The sequence below is a fragment of the Hirundo rustica genome, chromosome 14 (assembly GCF_015227805.2).
Source record: "Hirundo rustica isolate bHirRus1 chromosome 14, bHirRus1.pri.v3, whole genome shotgun sequence".
Lineage (NCBI taxonomy): Eukaryota > Metazoa > Chordata > Aves > Passeriformes > Hirundinidae > Hirundo > Hirundo rustica.
The window spans coordinates 818,845-840,558 of NC_053463.1; the positions used below are offsets into that span (position 1 = coordinate 818,845).

The following is a 21,714-nucleotide window of genomic DNA, read 5'->3' on the forward strand; positions in this document are numbered from 1 at the left end:
TGTGGAAACACATCAGTACAGTTCATGGGCATCTCTTCTGCCAAACAGTGCTGAAGCAGTAACTTCTGGGGATTAAATCTTTCCATTTTCAATTGTAGGTTGAGCATTGGCTGAAGCAAATGACCGGTGTGCTCATTGACTATCCAAAATGTCAGGAATATGCTGCTGTTAAAAATACAGTTCTCATTTGCCATTGATTTATTTTAGGGGAAAAAGTTTGCTTTCCTTCCTACAGATATTTGGAATATAACAGACATGTTTTAAACCACAAGGTTGATTTTGATTTTTTAGCAGTTTCTGCTAAAAGCAAATGTCATTTAAGGAGAGTATTTTTCTTGCTCACATGCCTTGTTTAAACTCTGTTTTGGCCGCTTTCTTTTTGGTCCACTGGTGTTTTTTGAGCTTCTGGACTCTTGTTCAAAGTTTAAAGAACAATAACCAGTCAAATGTAAAATAATGTCAATTGAACCAACCGATGACTCAACAGTCAACCAAGTCATCCTGGCCCTGCACCAAATGGACCGAGGCCAAAACCTAAAGTTGGCACCGGTCCCCGTCCCTCTTCTCCATAGATTTGCACTGAAGCAGAGCCCAGGGTGCAACATGTTGGTTAATATTCCATAATGAAGTGCTGCACGTGTAAGTGTGTGCCTCCCATTGAGAAAGCCCGTGCAGGGGAGGACCCGTCGTGCAGGGCTCCCTCCAGAGGGGTGGGAAACTGGGAAACGAGGTTTGTTACAGAGGAATTCAGCAGCCTCAGTTCCTTCAGTATCACTGCCCTCTGAGCAGAGCTGCCTGGAAGGGCTGGAGAAGGAATGAAGGATAAAACATTCCTTTCTGCTTCTCTTGCCCTCTCTCCGTCTTTGCCTTCTCCTCTTCTTCCTGCTCAGAGTTAAGGTGTTATTTCTACTCTGTTATTTGTGTTTGAGTTGAATTACTTTTAGTTGCTTTCTTTATATTTCTTTAGAATTTTGTTGTTGTTGTAAAGCAGGAATTAGCTCTGCAGTGCAGCTAAAAGCATGAACTGGTAAACAAGCTGCATGTCCATATCGATACAACTCCAGGTCCAGACCACTGTTAGATGTTCCACTGGCAGCAGGAGAGTCTTGATTTTGTCATGTTTTTTCAGAATAGAAGAAATGAACTTCCTAATTAGAAGTCTAAATTTATTTCTGTCTTGGTGATTATTTGACTGTGGAAGGACTATACTGCAGCTTTGAGGCTTTTCAGCCTGGAGAAGAGACTTTGAACAAGGAGTGACAGGATGTGACAGTGCCAGAGGGCAGGGTTAGATGTGATATTGGGCAGGAATTGTTCCCTGGGAGGGTGGGCAGCCCTGGCACAGCTGTGGCTGCTCCTGAATCCCTGGCTGTACCTAAGGCCAGGCTGGACACTGGGGTTGGAGCAGCCTGGGACAGTGGAAGGTGTCCCTGCCCATGGCAGAGGGCCTTTAAGATTCTTTCCAATCCGGACTATTCTGGGATTCTATGATTCCTCTGCAGTTTAGTTTCATCTTTTACTGCCTTTCTTTCTGTATCATTAATATTTTTCCATGTATGTTAGAATCAGCTCTCCAGATGTCTCTCTCCTTTCCTAACAGCATCATTTTGGCAGCCTGCACACAGTCCTGTGATTGACACGAGCACTGGACACAGCTCACGCTGAGGTCATTAATGGCACAAGTCCTGTTTAATATTTTAAGTTCAGTTCCTCTGGTACAACATTAATGTGTGCTGGAATAAGGGATCAGATCCGATATATGCTGACTATGGAGGAAGAGCCAAAATCCTGTGGCTGCTCTGAGCTCATGGATCTCTTGTGATCACTGCAGAATATCTCTGTGCAGTTCTGCTGCTGTTGAATTCCAAGTGCTGGCCCATGGAATTGCTGCGTTAAAGGGTCAGTGTCAAGACAATACATTTTTGGGCAGTATCTCGGCTCTTGGTTAGTTTGCAAGGTTCAGAGAACTAAAAACCTGCTTCCAGGACAGGTAAAGCAGCTGTGAGGCTGCTGAGATCTGAAACAGAACCCCAGAATCCACAGAAGTTGGAAAAGACTTGTAATGTTATCGAGTCCAACCTGTGCCTGATCCCCACATTGTCCCCAGCACAGAGCACCGAGTCCCACCTCCAGTCCTGCACCTCCAGGGATGGGAACTCCACCCTTTCCATGGAGAAATTCCTGCTGCTGTCCACCCTGAGCTTTCCCTGGCCCAGGCTGAGGCCGTTCCCTCTCCTCCTGTCCCTGTTCCCTGGGAGCACAGCCCGACCCCCCTCGGCTGTCCCCTCCTGTCAGGGACTTGTGCAGAGCCACAAGGTTCCCCTTGAGCTTCCTTTTGTGCAGGCTGAGACATTTCTTGGGATGCACTGAAACCAAAAAGCCCCACTAATTTTACTCAGAGTTTTGCACTTCACTGTACAGTGCGTTGCTCTTGCAGCTGTCCTGGTCCTGGCTCACCTCAGTGTGTGAGCACCGAGCGTGCCCCGGTACCTGCGATGTGTCCACGAGACCCAGTCTGTGAAAGGCAGCTTTGAGATGATCCACGGGCGGTAAATACAGCTGGATCAAACGGCTGTTTGGTCATCCAGCAAAGCATAAACAACTTGTATTGCCCAGGATAATTTGATTCCATATTTTTATGTAAAATTTGTATTTAAGTATAGAGGTACTGGCTTCTGTCTGGTTCTCTTTTTTTGCTGCCTCTTTATTTAGGGAAGGAAGGGTGCACAATGAAATTAAAAAAGCAGCACAAAGCTTTGGAAAAGTATGCCTAAACTGATTCATATAGAAATGAATTCTACCCTTGAAGGTAAGACATTTTGGCTGCTTTACTGGAGCACTGTAATAAATATAAAAGTTTAGAACATATAATTTAATTATCATATTCTGGCCATAAATGCTTTAGGTCTGTAGTACATTTGAAATCCCAAGAGCTCTGGCTGAGGTTGCAGCTGCAACATCAATTACCATTTATCCATTCCAAGAAGGCTTTGCCTGTGCCCTTGAAACCTTTACGTTCTGGAGAGGCTCCAGCGGGAGCGCGGCCGCTCCGCTCTGCGCGCGGCTGCTCCGGCGTCGCTCCCGGTGATGCCAAGATGGGAGCGGGCGCCATTTCACAGCGGGGCCAGGGCGCCTCGGTGCTTCCAGAGAGCTCGGAGTCCCCTCAGCGGGATGCTCCTCAAGATTTGGGAGCAGCCGTGGTGCAGGCTCGGAGAGGGCTGGAAGCGCCGCTGGCCGCGGGGAGCCGGCGCTGCCGGAGTGGTTTGCTCCATGCCTTGTGCTGGGAATCTGCAGATTCCTGTTCTGCTCCCGTGCTGTTGGCGTTTGCCAGCAGGATTTGTTTGACTGTACAAACCCACAGATCCTGCAGCCAACTTTATTTGTATGAAGGGGTGGTAAAAGGTGTATTCTGCAGGTGGGGGGTGATCCTGAGACTTTTCATCTCTCGTGTTTTAAATTTTTCTGTTAGAACCTTGGCAGTCCCCTAGCAACATTTACTGTGGCAGGATCGGGAGGAAGGACAGTTCCTGCCCCTCTGACTGCACACCAGGAGTTTCTCTGCCATGAGTTTCTGGCTCCAGCAATGAAGGAAATTTAGCCGTGGCCTTCCGGAGTGACACATCCCTCACGGTGGCATTATCTTGGCCGCGTCGCAGACATGTTGCACGAAACGAGACCGTTAATTCAAAATCTGATTTCCTGGCTTATCAGGGGTTTTTTAATACAGTGTTTATCTGGGTGTGCGATAAAGGAAACCGTGTTAATCGTCCTGGTTCTCAGAGCAGCTGGAAACCAGAAATGCTGGCGGCTTTTATTTACAGGCTTTGGTTAAATACTCCAAAGTAGATTTTTCATTTGTTACAGCATCACTGAGGACATTCTTGTCGTCAAGACCAGCAGTCGTACCAAAACCATCCAGATCTCCATTTTGAACAGAAAATAGGAAAGAGAACTGAAGAATAGGTGGGTCTGTAAGGAAGTTTTGTGGAGGGAGCATTTGTGGCTTTGTGAGAAGTCAACACCCCAGGACACCTTGGCTTGGGGTCTGTCACCGTGTGGTTTGTGCCTGTGGCAGTGGCTCTGCGCCCCCTCTGTGGCACCCAGCCAGCAGGGCTGGCTCTGTGTCTGCAGAGTTCAGGCAGCTGGGAGGAAAACCTGGGTTCTTACCAATTTTCAGTTTCTTCAAATGAAGTGAAAACATTTCAAGAGACAGAAGAAACCAGTGGTTCAGGTTCTCAGCAAAAAGCTTTTCTGGAATTATTTCCAATTGGCAAACACAGTTCTATTTTAATAGCCGTGACAAGTCTAGTGTCAACAGCCTTGGATTAAAATTCTTTTCCTGGTTGAACTGAAAACTACTTCCCTGCCTAAGAGGATATAAAAATAATTAATAGTTTCTCTAGTTAATGAAGAAATAAATAAACAATTCAAAAAATGTAATCAGGCAGTGTCCACAGCCTAGTGTTTACATTGTTCTCATTGCTGGAAGATAAGGAGGAGGCCCAGATGGTGATGACATTGAGAATGGTTTCTTTACTCTTAATGTGGAGATACCACTTACACCAGTGAGTAACTTACTGTTAGGAGTATGTTCCCAGTAGTTGTTCAGGTGAGCTGCAGAGCCAGGATGTGTGGTGGGCCGTGTGTTGGTGTCTGGGTGCGTCAGGAGTGAACTCCTCTTTGGACAGGATGTGATCCAGGCTGACCATCCCTTCCATGCGCTGATGAAAAGAGGTGCAGGCTGGAAATGGTCAGTAGTTTTGGTTCCTGAAAGTGTTCCCCTTGTCATTGTCACACTAGACTTGTTTTTCAGAGGATCAGAGAATCATGCAATGATTTTCAGTTGGGAGGGATCTTAAGGATCATCCAGTGCCACCCCAGCCATGGCAGGGACACCTCCCACTGTCCCAGGCTGCTCCAACCCCAGTGTCCAGCCTGGCCTTGGGCACTGCCAGGGATCCAGGGGCAGCCACAGCTGCTCTGGGCACCCTGTGCCAGGGCTGCCCACCCTCACAGGGAAGGATTTCTCCACAATCTCTAATCTGAACCTACTCGTGAAAGTTCAACACTTTTTTTTTTTCTGATTTTCATTTAATAATGCAAAGTAACAGCAGGGTGATACATTTTTTAAATTTTATTCCAGTGTTAGTAGGTTCAGCACATGGGGCTGTGCCTGCTCTGTGTGTCGGGGAAGTTTTCTGGCCTTCACAGTAAAGAGAAAAATAAGAGAAACCAGCAAACGTTCTCCTCAGCAGTGCCCACCTGCACTGGAGGAGGTTATTTCTTCACAGAGTGAATTCCTCCTCTCCTGCATCTGCTCCACGTCCAGCTGGGGCTGGTGGCAGGGCCAGAACCCGGTGCTCCCTGCCCGTGTGTCCCTGTCTGTGTGTCTGTGTGTCCCTGTCCATGTGTCCCTGCCCGTGTGTCTGTGTGTCCCTGTCTGTGTGTCCGTGTGTCCCTGTCCGTGTGTCCCTGCTGTCCAGCCTGTGGTGTGACTGTCCCCCAGCAGGACCCCAAGACAGGAGCCCTCCCCAGAGGCGTTAGCACACCGTGCCGTGCTGCAGGTGACCCTTGAGCCAGGGTTGAAGTCTCTGGTGAATGATTAACCCTGAAATGGCTTTGGTTAAACAGCTTGATTTCGGCAGAGCTCATTGCCGGGGCAGCATCTTCGTTAAGCCTTTCCATTTTGCCCCCTTCACTAAGATTGCCCATTTCACCCCCTTCATTAAGGCTTCCCATTTTGCCCCCGTATGTTCCCTTGACTGGAAATGATAAACACATACATGCAAAGAAATAAAATCAGATTATATATGAATAGTTTCTGAAAATACATGAGAATGTACTAGGTTTAGTACCATCTTCAAATACCTTGCCTCCCAAAATGAAATTTAATCAAGGTTTTAACAGATGAAAACCTGAAACTTGAGAGACTTTTTCCTCTCTCATCTATGCTGCTTGATTTTTTCTTTTATCTAGATAAGACTCATAGTTTATTAGGGTTTTGTTGAGTTGAAAGCAATTTCTGTAAATTCTGAGAGGTATTCTCTTATTATGTTATCTCAGAGTATAATTTCCCTGCCTTACCTCTTCCTTAGGAAGTGGTCATTTGCCTTTTACTGTGTATAACTTCATAGATGAGAGATTTATATTAAATGTCAGCCAGGTTAGCTGTGGCTCCTGCAGGAGCCCTGCAGTCCCTCCCGGTGGTGTTTTACAAGCAGGGCTGTCTGGCAGCTCTCCACACGGTTAGTAAATATTGCCCTTATCTGATACAGCCAGGCTGGGAAGATATGCCTGCAGCCCGGATTGGATTGCTGGCTACTGCTTTATTAATCAATGTAATATTTTATTTTTAGTTTTCTAAGTCATATCATCTGTTTTCTTTCTCATGTTACATTTTCTGTGGTGCTGGTACAGAAAATGAGCCCTGTTTAAAAATTAAAGGCGACTGAAAAGTTTCAGTGGAATATGTTTGGCGCTGTCATGGTTTCCCTGACAGCTGATGAATGTTTCCTTAAAAATGCTTTTGTCAGAAATCTGAGAGGTATAAAGAGTTTTATTTTTGTATCTAAATTATCTGTCTTCAAAACTATACATAGAAAGACGTTTCCATCTTTTTCTGGTTTTAATAACTTTAATGAAGCAAAGTTCTCAAGTTATATATTTCTTGTATAAATTCGTAGCTCTCAGCCTGTACTTCAGTATTTAATCTGAGATATTTAGTCTTAGAAAAGGGGCTACTGGGCCTAAACCTTCAGAGAAAATAAGACGTCTTAGAGTAGCCAGACAGTGATTGCTGTTTTTAGAAGGGATTTTACTGGGTTTTGAGGTAAGTGTTGGGTATTTTTAATTGGGTTTTTTTGCATATGACAGTCTAAAAGTAGAGAAACAAATTTCTTTCTCCAAATGTATCAGTAAGCTGGGGAGAGAAGAAATAAGAACAGAACAAGAAAGTAATATGTGTTATCACATGAAAGGAAGCAAAGCTTTGAGGTCAAAATTACTTGTCTGATGATTAGACAGGAAAGCTGTGAGAGAGCAGAGAACCAAGGACGGCTCTCAAGCCTGAGGTTCTCCTCTGGTCTCTGGGCTCCTTCTGAAATCCCCATGGAGCAGCAGACCTGGCCAGAGCTGGCGCGGCAGAAAGAGATGGGAATCCCCAGCTTCCTTCCCCATGGGGTCCGTGCTCCTGCAGCCCCCCAGCCGCGAGCTGCAGCCGGCCGGTGCCGTGCCCGGCGTGGACCCTGCGCCCTTCCAGAGCTGTTCCTAGAGGTCCGTGCACTTGAGGAAGGCAGGCCAGCCGAGCAGAAAGCCGGGTCAGCCTGTAATTAAAGATGCGTGTTCCTGCGGACATCAAATAGGTGGGACTGGCTTGAATTACGTTCTGCCACGGCTCGGATGCTGAGGGCTGGGTTGTGCAACCAGAGGGGTTTATTAAAGCTCGCTGCTCTTTAAAAGAAGACAAATTAATTGGAAAAGCCAGAAAAGCCGTGCCGTGGCTGATGAGCAGGCATGCAGTCCATGAGTGAGCGCTGCTCCAGCTGACAGACACGTTGTGGGGGCTGGCAGCCTCGTGGCAGAGCCACGGAGGAGACGTGTTGCAGCATTCCACGGATACTTGCTGAACACAGAGGAGAGATGTGACAGATTTGAGTTCTTTTCCAAGTTCTGGAAAGAAGCATTCTTCCCTTTGGGAAAAGAGGGGCCTTTTTCTTCCCTTTTTCCTCAGGTTTGACTCATTCTCCTCCATTCCTGCTGCCAGCCTTTCCTTCTGAGGGCTTTGCACCACCCTTGTTCTGCTCTTACTCTGCTCCCCTCTTCCCACTGCTCTTCCAGCACGTTGAAGCTGTTGCTGTGTTCCTGTCTGGTGTTTTCTCCTCTGCTCTGAGACACAGCTCAGCTTCTCCCCAGCTCAGACACTGGTTTTTGGGGGGGTCTCCACATCCCTTAGGTCTTTGCCCGCCTGTGCTGTCTCATTTTTTCCCCCCAACGCAAGTAATTTTCACTTCCCTCTGCCTTCTGATTCCATTTTTGTCAAAGTGAGAACTTCGTTGACACATTTATTCTGGTTTGACTTTGATCCTTCTGTATTTGAGTGGGAGGATCCTGCTCCTTGTCTTTTGATTGCCTCAATCCCTTTGGGAAAGAGCAAACACAGTGGCCAAGTCCTTTGGATCGCTGGATGGGCCCTTTCTCAGGGGCTCTCCGAGGATGGGACATGTGGACCTGTGCAGTGCAGAGCTCCCAGGTGTTGGAATGTCTTAATTTGGGATGGAATTTTAAGTTCTGCGTGAGCGTGTTGGAGCTGTGGGGTTTTTTAAATGTGTGACCAAGTCTGGTCAGACTTCCTTGAGGAGAGGAAAAGGAATTTTCCATGCAAAAGCCATCCCACATACAAATGTTAAGCCCACATCAGGGAACGTGGATGGTCTGGAGCGTTTCCAAGGAGAGGCACCAAAACTTTAAATAAAAGTGTCGTTTTTCTAGCTTCATCTGGAGGATGGCTGGAACCCTGGTGAATAGGATTTTCTGTGAAAATCAGTTTCAAGTGAAGCAGGCAGTATAGAAATCATATTTTAGGAGTTTCAGATTTAGTTGGAACTTGCAGAATAGTTGGGGTTGGAGGGGACCTCTGGAGGTCATCCAGTCCAACCCTTGCCAAGGCAGGGTCACCCAGAGCAGGGGACGCAGGAGTGTCCAGGTGGGTTTGAGATGTGTCCAGAGAGGGAGAGTCCATGACCTCCTGGGCAGCTGTCCCAGTCTCTGCCCCGCACCATGGAAGGAAGTTCTTCCTCATGTGGAGGAGGGCGGATGAACTCAACAAGCTGGGCCTTTCCAGGGCTGTGGGGCAGTGCCGTGGTTGGGGCTGCAGCTCTGTAGGATCATCCCCTGAGCTCTGGCCCAGCACTGCTGGGTCAGCCCTGAGGATTAGGAGCAGCTCCAAGGTGATTACGATGGATTGTTTGTTGTTCTCAGAGGGGTTTGGTTTTTTCCTTAACAAAGCAAGCCTTCGTTTGTAGCTGGGCTGGGTGTTTACATCCAGATCCTGAAATAGGGAATATTTCTCTCTCTTCTCCTAAACTGCTGGGGTGAAACGATCACTTGTTACTGTGAATATTTGTTACTATATGGCCCAATTTGCACAGCTTCTTGCATAACAGTATCCCAGTAGAAAAGCCGGTGGTGGTGCTGGGAAGGGAGCCCTTGTGCAGACTGCAGGGAATGTGGCAGTAATGGAAACAATATGGAGTAAGAACGTGTTTTAAGAGTCAATTTTAAAGGCTGGGATAATTGTGCAAGAAACTTGGCTTCAGAAATGTGTAAGGGAAGGAATCCTGATGCAGCCAAATAGGCTGTGAAAAATCCGTGCGGCTTTACTTGGGTCTTACAGAAGTCCTTGTTTAACTCTTTCTGGTGTGCTCTGTGTGCAGAACCGTCCCACCGAGGTGGGGACAAGCCGTTCCTGGCAGGTATGACTGTGTTCACCTCTGTTCCAGTTAAAGTTATTTTTCTGCTTTGTTTCAGCCCTGGAATGAGGTCAGATGTAAGCTCTTCTCCATCCACAACCTCAGCAACTACGGGACCACCTCCCAAGCTCTGCCTGGTGTGCTCCGACGAGGCCTCCGGGTGCCACTACGGTGTCCTGACGTGTGGCAGCTGCAAAGTGTTCTTCAAAAGGGCAGTGGAAGGTAGGACCTGCTCGGATGAGTTTGCTGCTTATAAATACAAAATCCCCACGCATATCATCCATTTTCAAACCCAGCATCCATGGTTTTGCTAGAGTCCTACTGAACATCCCATCCATTAGATCACTGATCTTGTCATAGTAAGTCACGTTGATAATGGTGCATTATCCAAAGCGTGGATTCCATCCACATTGATAAAATGCTCCCATTCACTCTGTGTAAAAGAATTTATTGTTGTCTTGGCTTTTGTCTCTTTCGTTTTCTTTCACTGTTGTGTTTGTTTATTCGTCCCACTTTCATACAGATATTTGTCTTTGTGCAATAGATTTGGAAAGTTTGTGATTTTTCAATTTAAGGTTAGTTGGTTTGTGTAGAAAACTTACATGGAACTCAGTAAATCTCTTGTGTGTAAGGTTATTGTAGTTTTACAGTTCTTCATGTAAACAGTGGTTGAATATTATCCATGTCCCTGGGTGTTACTTGCAGGGACACTGGGTACCAGGGACGTGTTTGGGATTGGATCACTGAGATTTCTCTCTAGTTGTGATTAGAGAAAATCATTCTGGAAAACAGAGATGATGGAAAACTAATGTGAATAAGGACTGTGTGATTTTTTGGGTGCGTCAGTTTCCATTTTGGAAGGGACTACATTGTACTCAAGATCTGACTCTGGTTCAGTATCACATGTAGAGAAGCTGGAGCATATTCCCAGTGTTTCTGGGAAGCTGGTGACTCCTCAGGACTGAAGAACATTTTTCTTAGTTCTGGCCCTCAGGGTTTCCTGTCTTGTGCCTTCCTTGTGCAGCCCTCACTGCACCAGGCTCTTTCTGCTGACGCTTGTGCAAGTTGGGGGTCACTGGAGGAGAGGGAGGGCTGTTTGACAAGGACAAGCCGCCATTCAGTCCTCAGAAGCAGCATTTTCCCCCATTTCCTGGCTCACTGGGTGCCATGGGGAGCTCTGTGGAAGGGCAGAGCCTCTCAGAGGGATTGGGAAGGTCAAGTTCATGTCGTGGTTTCTGCTGGTCACAAAGGGGTGCTGGCTCTGCGGCAGCTGAAGTATAGCAAGGCAGTGTCAGCTCAAGTGCAGAGCAAATAATCATCTGTACCTTTGATTAAAACATGGTCACCGGAGATCCCTCAGAAGACAGTTTATAAGGCAGCTGGACGTGTGCCATAGCCATGGGTTTGCCTGTTCTCAAGCTTAAATAAATCACAAAAGTATTGATACAGGAAGGAATCACCCCAGTGATTCCTTTTCGTTTGACACACCATAAATTGCTAAAAACGTAAGCTGGCTTTTGGCAGTCAGTTCCTCAAGGCTCACCTCTGCTTCCATTTGGATTGTGCCACAAATGATCCCACTTTTCACTGAATCCCAAAGTCATTAAGGTTGGGAAAGTCCTCCAAGATCAGCAAGTCCAGCCGTTGATGGATCACCGTGTCAGCTGGGCGTGGCACCAAGGACTGAGCACCCTAAACCCTTCCATTAGATGACACGGATGTGTGCAGGAACAATTCCAGGATCCTTTAGTCCTAGTCTTCACGTTAAGGAGCAAATAATTTGGTTTTGTCTTTTATAGGCAGTTTTCTTATTGGGAACACATGTAAAAAGAATTTTTTTCTGCAATATCCTTTTTATTGGTGGCTGCCAGGCACCTGTTTGTGTTCAGATGGAGCTGACTCTGCACACTCGTTAGCAGGCCTTTAGCCAAAGCCCTTTTTTCCACCTTTGCCTCCAGGCCTGTGTACTGTGGCAGAAATAGTCACAGAAACTGGAAGTGTCAGTGTCCAGAAAGCCAATATAAAGTGCATTTTTTCAGCAAAGAGCCAGAACCAGAGGAGAAGAGGAAGGGTGAAGGTAGGACCGAAGCTGTCCATTTCTATGCAGTTCTTCAGGCACACAGGCCTTTCTTCAGGAGCCTAGACTGGCCAGAGATAGCTTTTTCTGTTTTTGATTTCATGGTGTTTCAGAGCCCAGAGTTCACCCAGTGTACCAACGTGGATCCTCACGGCTCCTCCCCACCTCCGGCCGCCTCGCCGCAGCTCCTCACACCTCCCTCCCTGCAGGCTCCCCCCCTGCTCTGCTCCAGATTGCCCTGGTTTGTCAACAGCTTTCATTCCATCTTCCAAAGTCCTTTGTCTGCAATTCCCGACCTTTTTCCATGCTCAGATGGGCAGAGGGCTGTTGGTGTCACGGTGCAGCAGAGCACCAGCACCAGCGGGGGCTACAGGGTTGGGATGGGATTGGCCAGCCTCTGAAAAATGCCCCTGTGTGCCCCAGATCCCCCTGGAACACCTGCATTGGCCCACTCCTGGTTTTTACCGGAGTGTTTGTGCAGTTTGAGCAGCAAAGAGAACCGAAGCGTGTTCCTTTGGCTGCTGGCACATCCCTGGGCAGCAGGCGGACGTGGAGCACCAGCTTCCCTTCGTTTTCCCCCAAAATGGTCGTGTGACAAGAGGGCTTTCATTAATGTAATACCAAGAAATAGTGCAGCTTGGTCCTAGAAAAGGCAAGAATAGGTGAGCAGTAAATACAAGCATTTGTGGAGAGGAAGCTGTTTGTTGGGAGTAAAATGGAGCAGCTCGGGAGAATCCTTACCTGATGTGTGGAACTGTGCTCTCATCAAACAGCGTGGAGGGACGTGGAGCTGTTGTCTCTGCCCCACTGCAGTGCTGGCACGTGGGCATCAGTTCATGTTCCACGTGTGTTTCTGTGTTAGGATGCAAATGGCAACCAGAATGGTGAGTCGAGGATCTGTCGTCTGAATTAATTAAACACAAAGCTGGCACGGAGCTAAGGAAGGCTCCTCTTCCCCAAGCGGAAGAGGTGGGGAGGTCATTCAGAAAAACATTCCTTGGAATATCAACTTGAGACACTTCACAGGAGAGGTTTGGCCAAAGCCATAGGAATGAACTCTGCATGCCCATAATTTTCACAGCTGACTTGTAAGAAATTCCTTCTCCAAGCTGTTTTCCTGTGAGAAAACTCTTGGACCCTGTTGCTAATAACTCAGTTTTGGAAAATCTATTTGTTTCTCACAATGTTGTACTGTCAGTACTTTGCAATACAGTGTAAAAGCCCAGGCTGCAGCTTTCTGCCCTTTGGAAAAACATGCTCCTTGACCCCTATCTGGGAGAAGGGTCCATTCTTTGGTAATACCTTTCCCTAAAGAAGTTACATTCAGACATTCATCCACATAACTCTTGTAATTAAGAATAGATACTTCTGTTGCCCTGCTCTAAACAGCTAAGGGATACAATTGTTTTAATTTATGTGCTTCAACTTGTCGTGTTTTCAGGGCCAGTCTTGTTCTGGGTGTGTCAACTGATCAAATCCATCAGAGAATCAGGATTGTCTGGGTCAGGCTGTAAGTTGCAGTGGGGTTTCATGACTGTCCAGCTGATGAAGCTGTGTCTGTGCTCTGTAGAAATGTTTACAAGTGTTTTCTCAGAATGTGTTTGTGCACATTATTTATGTCTCTTGTCAAGCTATTTAGCGAAATGGGAAACGTGCTGTAGAAGGTGGCTTCGGTAAATGCAAGGGGAAATAGTTTTAAAAACAGAAGTTGCTTGGTGTTAACAAACAGAAAATAATATTTCTACCTAAATGTATTGGCTTTGAGGTCTAAACATGAGAAATGGGTTTGGCTCTGTGAAGTCAGGTGGGTACTGATGCTTTTGCAAGACACACGGCGCAGCACACGAAGGTTTTCTGTGCTCCTTTCTGTGTCTGGAGGAATGGCTGGGTGGGGTCTCTCCGTGGGGAGCTGATGTCTGTCTGTGTCTGTTTGTGCCCAGGGCAGCACAATTACCTGTGTGCCGGCAGGAACGACTGCATCATCGACAAGATCCGCAGGAAGAACTGCCCCGCGTGCCGCTACCGCAAGTGTCTGCAGGCGGGCATGAACCTGGAAGGTAACACAGCCCTGGGCAGGGGCAGCTGCTGGGGGGCACCTCGTGGGCACTGCAGCCAGAGACTGCAGGGTTTGTGCCGAGCTTCTCCTGTCTGCGCTCCCGTGCTGTCTCTGTGTGGTCAGCACGAGTGAGTCGCGCACGCAAACAAGGGTTGGGTTTCTTTCCTCTCGGCCCAAACCTCTCATGGCTTTTGTTGTGGGATGTGAGACTGCAGAACTCTGGGGGAGCACCTGGAGGGAGGTGTAACACCTGTAGGAGGGTGTGCTGAGTGACCTGACACTGGGACCATGGAGGACAGGGATGGGAGTGGGAATTAGTGGGGATAGGATTCATCTTCCAGCTGAAGAAAACTGAAGCACTTTTGTCTGTGCTGTGGATACTTCTTAAATATCTGTCAGAATTTCTCTAGAAAACGTTGGTTAAATTTAACATCCCACCACATCGTTGTTCTCTGCTGAGTCCTGAATGACTCGTGAGTATCTGAAGGCCACATCAACCAGAGATTTAATAGCAGTTGTAAAATGGCATAAAACACTTTTATTAGTGTCAGCTTCATTTTATGTTTGCTGTTTTTCCCTGAGCAGCAGAGATTAACACAGCACTTACTAGTGCAGTTATCCTGGTGCTACATGTATAATCAGAATTGTCAGATAAAATAAAAATGTCGAAGATGTATTTGTCAGCTCCAAGGATGAACAGAATTTCATTTCAGTCAGTGATGATATCCTTGGTGAGGTGTAAGTGATAGGTTAAAGCGATCAATGAGGCACAGACTGGCGTCTGTGTTAGCACATCCTTCCTCTCCTGCTCCCAGCCTCCCTCAGGAGGACACAGCACCATGGTTCCTGGGCTGCAGGGACTGGACCTGCCCTTCCAGGCACGTCCCTCCTCAGGGGAGGGCGGGATGCTGCTGCTCCGTTTGTTGAGCTGTTGTCACGGTCTGTGTGCAGGAGGGGAGGCTACAGCCAAAACCTGCACTAGTGGTTCTGAAATAAATCCCTGAAGGACGTGGATGGTCAGTGAGTGTCTCCCAGGAGCTGGGTTTAGGTTTTGGACACTCCCCATGGGCTGGACCTCATCTTTCAGAGGTCAGAGCAGGACAGGCCTCTTGCCTACTCCTGGTGCCCGTGGGGACAGGTCACTGCCCTGCCGCTGTGGCTGGGAGCAGGGACACCTAACAGCAGAGCCTAAAGGCAGTTAAATAACGCCAAAACCCACCGGCGTGGTTTTGAGGTGGAAAAGAATGCATTTCGGTTAGGATTGATTTCTGGTTTTTCTCTCCACAGTTGTTTTCACAATACATCTGTGATATTCTTATATTTATCGATGTGAAAAAGTGCTCTGATAGTAAGGAACAGTTCTTTAACAGTCTTTCCTCCTGCATCACATTCAGTGGACACCAGCTTTGCTGGCTGTGGCTCCAGGACATGGAATCGGGGAACTGTGGAAAGCTTTGGGCTGGGAAGGTCCTCAGGGCTCATCCAGTGCCACCCTCCCCTGGGCCAGGTGTCCCCACGCCCGGTGCAGCCTGGCCCCTCCTGCGGCACAGAAAACGCAGCCAGGTGACGTCGGGCTCCTGTCACTTCTCCTCATGGAGGCTGGAGCCCTTCCAGCCTGGTTTGTCTGGATTTTGGCAGAGAGGATCCTAGAGGATAGTGAGGTTTTGGAGGATGGATTTGGTTATATAAGTTGTTGGAGAAGGTGGGGAGAGGGAAGCTTTTATGGCCGAGAGGGAAAAGGAATCTAGAAGCTTAGCAGCACAAAATGGAAGAACCCAGGTAGTGTGAAAGGGTGAAAAACACCTTGAAAACAAGGATTTTTGGGACAGATCTGAACAGATGGAGACGTGGTCATGCAGAAAAGCAAACTGCAAGGCAGCATAAAGTGCAGAGGAGACTAAAATCCAGTTTCTTTTATCTTGTCTATTTTAGGGTCACAGTTCAGGAATGACTGTTGTTTAAAAGAGAATTAAATTTGCATTTTTTTTAGACAGTAATTTCTTTTTGAAAAGTCCCCATCTGCATCCTAAGTGCATAAGCAATGCTTATAGCAAACCAGTGAATGGTCAGAAGAGATCCCAGTACCCAGCCCATCAGTCCGTGGGATTTTTCCAGGAGCCTGCCCTGTTTTGGTCATCTCTCAGTTTCCAGCACCTACAGTGGATTTCACTGTTAGGTATTGGGTACAAAACCAATTTATTTTTAAACTGATGAATTCATTAAGTCTCTCGTGCAATATTTTAATTGACCTGTTCTTGTCCTGAGTTAAAAGTGGCCCTTTATAGTCACTTGATAATTTTCTATTAGTCTTTTTTACCATAAAATCATTGAGGTTGGAAAAGACCTCAAGTCCAGCAGTCATCCCTTTTGCCCTGCATATCATCCTTTTCTATTGCATGTTTTTTGGGGCGTGGGGGACTGGAAAAACATCAAACTATCAAGCTACAGGTACCAGAGACTGACACAGCACAATGATGGTACTTTGTTCTCCAGCCATTATTTCCTTGAATTCTCATTTCCTCTCCCACCGTTAATTGGTGTTCCTTGGCACCCTTTCTCTTCGTGATGTGCTGGAAGAAAAGATTTATTGTTAGCTTTTACGCCCGTAAAAAACGGTCTCATAATTTTTCTGGCTTTTCGTGCCGCATTTTACAGTTAAACTTGGCAATTAATTAGTTTTTTCCTGCAGTCTTCACTTGGGGTTTATTTCAGTTTTTTAAGGAATCTTTAGTTGTTGCTAGTTCTTTGCCCTGCTCTGCCTGCAGTGGGCTGGCTCCTGCTGCCAGTTTAGGTGGTGCCAGGTCCCTCGCCCACCTGGCTCAGGTGCTGGGGCCATCTGCCCCCAGGCAGGGAGGAGGAAGCCTCTGCAGCCTGGTGGATGCCACACTGCAGGAGGTTGGGGCTTGGGTTAGGGTTTTGTTTGTTTTGTACAGAAAATCTTGGATGCTTTTCTCTCCATGCTGAGTTTATAGTTTATCTGTGCGGGTTATCTCCTGTAACATGCCTTAAGGAGCTGGCTTTAAATTAGTGGTCTTTTTATTATTTAAAAATTAATTGCAAAGAAATTAATTATCTCAAACTTCTTCTTCTTTTTTTTTTTTTTTTTTTTTTTTGGTGAGGTACAGCTATATATCTAAGTCAGGACTGGTAACAGCCTAATAAAAATTCTTACATAATTGCCTTATCAGATTGTTTATTTTGATTATAATTTTACCAGGCTTTCTGGGCTGGAAATACTCCATCCAGGTGTCTGCAGGAAGCTGAAGGCATGTGCTTCTAAATTTAAGTCAGAGCAGTTCATTTGCTCTTCAGAACACGCATAATGGGGCAGAAAAATGCCAGAATATCAAAGGATTTTGAAGCAGCCATTTCAAAATTGAGACAAGAATAACAAGAAACCCTTTGCTCCAAGGAAACAACTGTTGCTATTCCCTCATGGCAGGCTTGGCGCATGTGGCCAGTCTGCAGAACTTTGGGAAAATGCAGTTTATACAAGGTCTGTAGAGGATTCCTTGCCTCTGGCAGTTGTTTTCCGAAGGCTCTGTTGCAGCCAGAGGGAGGAGCGGGTCCAGGAGGGAGTTTTGTGTGCTGGCACTGTGGGGTTGGTGCAGTTTGGGTGCTCAGGGATCCTGAACAGGTCAGGAGGAACTTGGAATGCAGAAACACGTTACGTGATGCTTTCATGGGCTACAGATTTATCTCGGAAGTTCCAGAGCAGAAATCAATTAATTAACTGAGGCAGCCAGGGAAGGAGCTGGGCTCGTTTGAGTGAGTTCCGTGTGGCCGCCTGCATCCAGGAGAGCCAGAGCCAAGCAGGAGACTCCATTAGGGACAAGATGCTATAAAATTGTTGCTCCAACTTTTTGTAGTTTACAGTTAACATCTCTGTGTGATGTTTTATTTTTTTGGCGCATGAGTTTTATGGTTTAATTACGCAGCAGTGATTTATATGCAAGAGAGCTTGGCAAGAGAAAAAGCTCCTCCTGCCCAGCATTTAAAAAAAAAAAAACCCTGTTTTCCCTGGCTTGAGAGATCCAGTAACTTCTTACCCATTAAATATATTTTTTCCCCTTTCTTTTGCCTAGTTTCTATGCTTGGTATTTAAAGGAACTTTTGAAGTGTGCAGTCCTGCAGATATTTTTAGTGGTGGGATTGAGCCTTGTATTTTAGGGTCAGCCTTGTATTTTAGGGTCAGCCTTGCAAGGTTTCACTGCCCTGCTGCCAGCTCTGCGGGGAGCACAGCGGCATCCCCTCCGCCGCCGTCGCGTCCGGGTCGTTCCCGTGCCCTCACCTGCGGCTTCCCCTCCTTTGCAGCCCGCAAGACGAAGAAGAAGATCAAGGGGCTGCAGCAGGGCGGCGCGGCGGGCGCGCGCGAGGCTCCGGAGGCGGCCGGCAGCAAGAGCATCGTGCCCGCGTCGCTGCCGCAGCTGACGCCCACCCTGGTGTCCCTGCTCGAGGTCATCGAGCCCGAGGTGCTCTACTCGGGCTACGACAGCTCCCTGCCCGACTCCAGCTGGAGGATCCTCTCCACGCTCAACATGCTGGGTGGCCGCCAGGTGGTCGCTGCGGTCAAGTGGGCGAAGGCAATCCCAGGTAATGCACAGACGCAGGGAATGCTGCCTGCAGGTTCCCTGGTCAACCTGAGTCTGCCTCTGTTTTACTTCACAGCTGTCCAGGTGAAGTGTTGGTAATATCGGGGCTCGTTCGTGGCTCAGGTGCTTCCAGAGCAGAAAAGCAGAAAGAGTTGCAGATGCAAACATTTATTTACCGCAGTTAGGTCATTTTATTTGAACACTTTGACCACTGAGTATTAAAAATCTTATTTAAATGGGTATTTGTTGTAAAAGTATTACAGAGAACTGTTTGCGTTAGCTCTATCTCCAGCTCAGATTCACAGAAAGCCAGAATGGTTTGGGTTGGAAGGGACCCTAAATCCCATCCAGTGCCACCCCAGCCATGGCAGGGACACCTCCCACTGCCCCAGGCTGCTCCAAGCCCCAGTGTCCAACCTGGCCTTGGGCACTGCCAGGGATCCAGGGGCAGCCACAGCTGCTCTGGGCAGTAAACAATTATTTCTTGAATATTTTTAGCAATGAAGTTCTCTTGATTTCTGCAGCCCAACATCCCTGTGCTGGCTCATAGGGTCTGCATTCGTGGACGGAGCTTTCCTGACTCCAGCTCCAGGGGGAAGTTGAGGTGTTATTTTCTCTCCAGCTCTGTTCAAACTGACTCTTACCTGGGCAGAGAGGGAGGTGTGCTGCTGTTTTGGCTCCCATCTAAAGACTCAGTGAGACACGCAAGAAATGATGTCACATCTCAGCCTTGGACGTGACACGTGGCATCTGTCTTGGAGAGGCCAGGGCCAAGGGGAGCTGAAGATGTTTGTTCCTACAGAACAAAGCCCAGTGTTTATCTCCCTCTCTCCCCTGTTGGTGCTGTTCACTACCTGTTCTCAAAAACCCTGGCAAAAACACCTCCATGACGCATAGGTTGCCCAGAAATAACATCACAGAACAGGTCTGCCAAAAAAAAAAAAAAAAAAGAAAAAAGCCCGATAATGAGATTTATGAGTCATAACTGTGTCTCTTTGAGCAGGGGAAATAAACTAACAGTGGGAAAGAAGGGCTGGAAAACTCAAATACACCTATGTCCAGCAGAGATGGGATTGGAGAGATTTGTGTGGGGTCAGGTTGACAAGGTGGGGCAGGTTGGACAAGCTGGACTCAGTCATCTTGGGGGACTTTTCCAACCTCAGTGGTTCTGGCATTCTGTGTCAGGGCTGTTTGCACTGGGCACTTGTGCTGAATTAGCTCTGGGAGAGGCTCACATGCACACACTTCCTTCTGGGACAGGTTTTTGGGAGACCATCTGGTATTCCCAGATCTAGATTTAGATTCCATTTTATAAAACACTTCTCTGCTCATCAGCTCTGCTGAGCAGTTTTTGTAATTAGCCAACCCCTTCAGGTTAGAGCTTATGCTCTCAATGAAAATGCCAATCTTCCCTTTAATAGCCACATTAATAGCAACTATTCTTATCATTTTTATCTCCTTTCTTTTGTTTGCTGAGGTGGTTCCTCCTGAGTGTTTAATTTGTATATCCTGCTCCTGGTTGTAGCCCATCAGCCATGCTGACAGCGCGCCAGCATTCCTTGCCAAACCCTTTAGTTGGGATTTCAAAATAATCTTTTCCTGGGGAGGGTTTGAGCACAGATTGCAAGGTTTGACCCAGAAAGGCTGGAATCACTTTGAAACCCTTTATTGTCTGTTAGAGGCTGGTCATTCCTGGTGACTCCAAAGCCAGGGGCTGAGTTTAGACCCACCAAGTTTGTTACACGTTCATCCGCTGGCTCTGTCTGTTGGCACAGCTTCAGGAAGCAGCTCTTTAGATGTTATGAGCTCTTTAGATGTCAAATGCTTAATAAAAATAGATAAAATCAACTTGTATTCAGGCTCTAATAATGGCTCAGTATGCACGATGGTTTCTTGGTAAGTGTAGGCTGCATCTGATAGGAGCTGGTGCTGCAAATCCAAAGCTGGTGGCATTTTCAGACTCTTTGAGGGACCAATTGTCAGGTTTTACTCATTTCCTCCCTGTTCAGTTGGCTCTGATCATGCTGCATGTGAGATCAGAAGCAGTTGATGCTGGTAACTAATGCACTGTTTACTTTGTAGGTCCAGTGTGCAAATATTGTTGAATAAGAACAAAATTTGAGGTTAAATCATTTATTGTCTAGCAGACTGCTCTCGTGAAAAGGAGCTAAGCTTGTTATTTTTGGAAGGCAGCCCAGTGAATTACAGTGTATGTGGACTATAATTGTTGCCTTTTGTGATGTATCTGACTGACCATCAGTTCCAGATAACCACATACATATGTACTTTGATTTTTTAACATTACATCCCTTTTACTCCCTGTACTCCCTTTGCACTGATAACACAGCAGTTGTGCTGCTCATAACCCTGCTCCTTTTCCAAGTCACGCAACTTCTTTGTCCTTTGTTGCTTTTTTGTAACTGACACCGTCCCCCCTCCCTCCATTTTTATTTCCCCAGGTTTCCGAAATTTGCACCTGGATGACCAAATGACCCTTCTGCAGTACTCCTGGATGTTCCTGATGGCTTTTGCTTTGGGCTGGAGATCCTACAAGCAGTCCAATGGCAACCTGCTGTGCTTTGCTCCAGACCTGATCATTAACGAGTGAGTAGGAGCTGCCTTTGCCTGGGGGTGGATCCCGGGGTGCTGAATCCTCCCAGACACCCCACAGCAGCCTCTCCTTTCCCACTTGGGTTTTTTTTTTCCCATCGGCTTGCTTAGCGTTTTTCACTAAGTCAAACGGAAGGTAATGGAGATATTAAGTGTATTTATATCCAGAAGTTTTTGTGGGAGGTGTTTGTGCTTTAACATGCCATATTGTGACTGTTCCTGCACCATTCACTAGAATCATTCATTTTATCAGAGCCAACACAGTCAGAGCTAAAAATATGCCTGGGATGGAGAGAAAAGTTTGGCAAATTGCATAATGTTCTGTCTGTTTAGTGTATCAGAGTGGCAGTATGGCCCTAGGAGTTTGCCATAGTGAAACGTTTCTGTCTGATCTGATGAAATTAGGGCTGAAAAGACAAGGTTCAAGATGGAACAACCTGCCTGATTTATATTTTTTTTGGTTGAACTTTGTTGTCAGCTTTCAAGCAAAGTCGAATTTGGTGGAATGTTTGAACGTATTTTTTCTTGCACCACACATAGTTTTCCTTGTATTTTTCTGGGTTAGTGTTGTGCAGTAATTCTGTGCTGTAGAAGAGGGGAGGGGGGGATTTGGGACTGTTGAGCTGACTGGATCTTATTCGTGTGTCTGTTTTCTGGTTTTGATATGGAGGCAATACCTTTCGCCTTGTTTTGGCACATTTTAGTATTTTTGGTCTTATTTCACTTCAAAATCAGATAATTTTCTGTGGGATTAGTGATTTCTATTTCATATTTATTTATTCCCTTGCCTTTTTTTAATTGTAAATATTTATATATTTATCCAGGCTTTTATAAACTGTAGTCATTGCCTTATAATAATATTTTTTTTAAAAAAGGCTGAGGAGGAGATGGCAGGTGAGGGCCCATCCGTGT

General features: G+C 46.7%; 1 protein-coding gene across 3 annotated transcripts in view; it reads left to right on the forward strand.

Moving 5' to 3' along the window:
- Nucleotides 1-21,714, forward strand: part of NR3C1 (nuclear receptor subfamily 3 group C member 1) — a 62,740-nt gene that overhangs the window by 27,765 nt on the left and 13,261 nt on the right. For all 3 annotated transcript variants that reach the window (XM_040078158.2, XM_040078159.2, XM_040078161.2), the window contains exons 3-6: nt 9,526-9,689; nt 13,485-13,601; nt 17,915-18,193; nt 20,652-20,796. In XM_040078158.2, the coding sequence (XP_039934092.1) occupies nt 9,526-9,689; nt 13,485-13,601; nt 17,915-18,193; nt 20,652-20,796 (705 nt within the window). The remainder of the gene's footprint in view (nt 1-9,525; nt 9,690-13,484; nt 13,602-17,914; nt 18,194-20,651; nt 20,797-21,714) is intronic.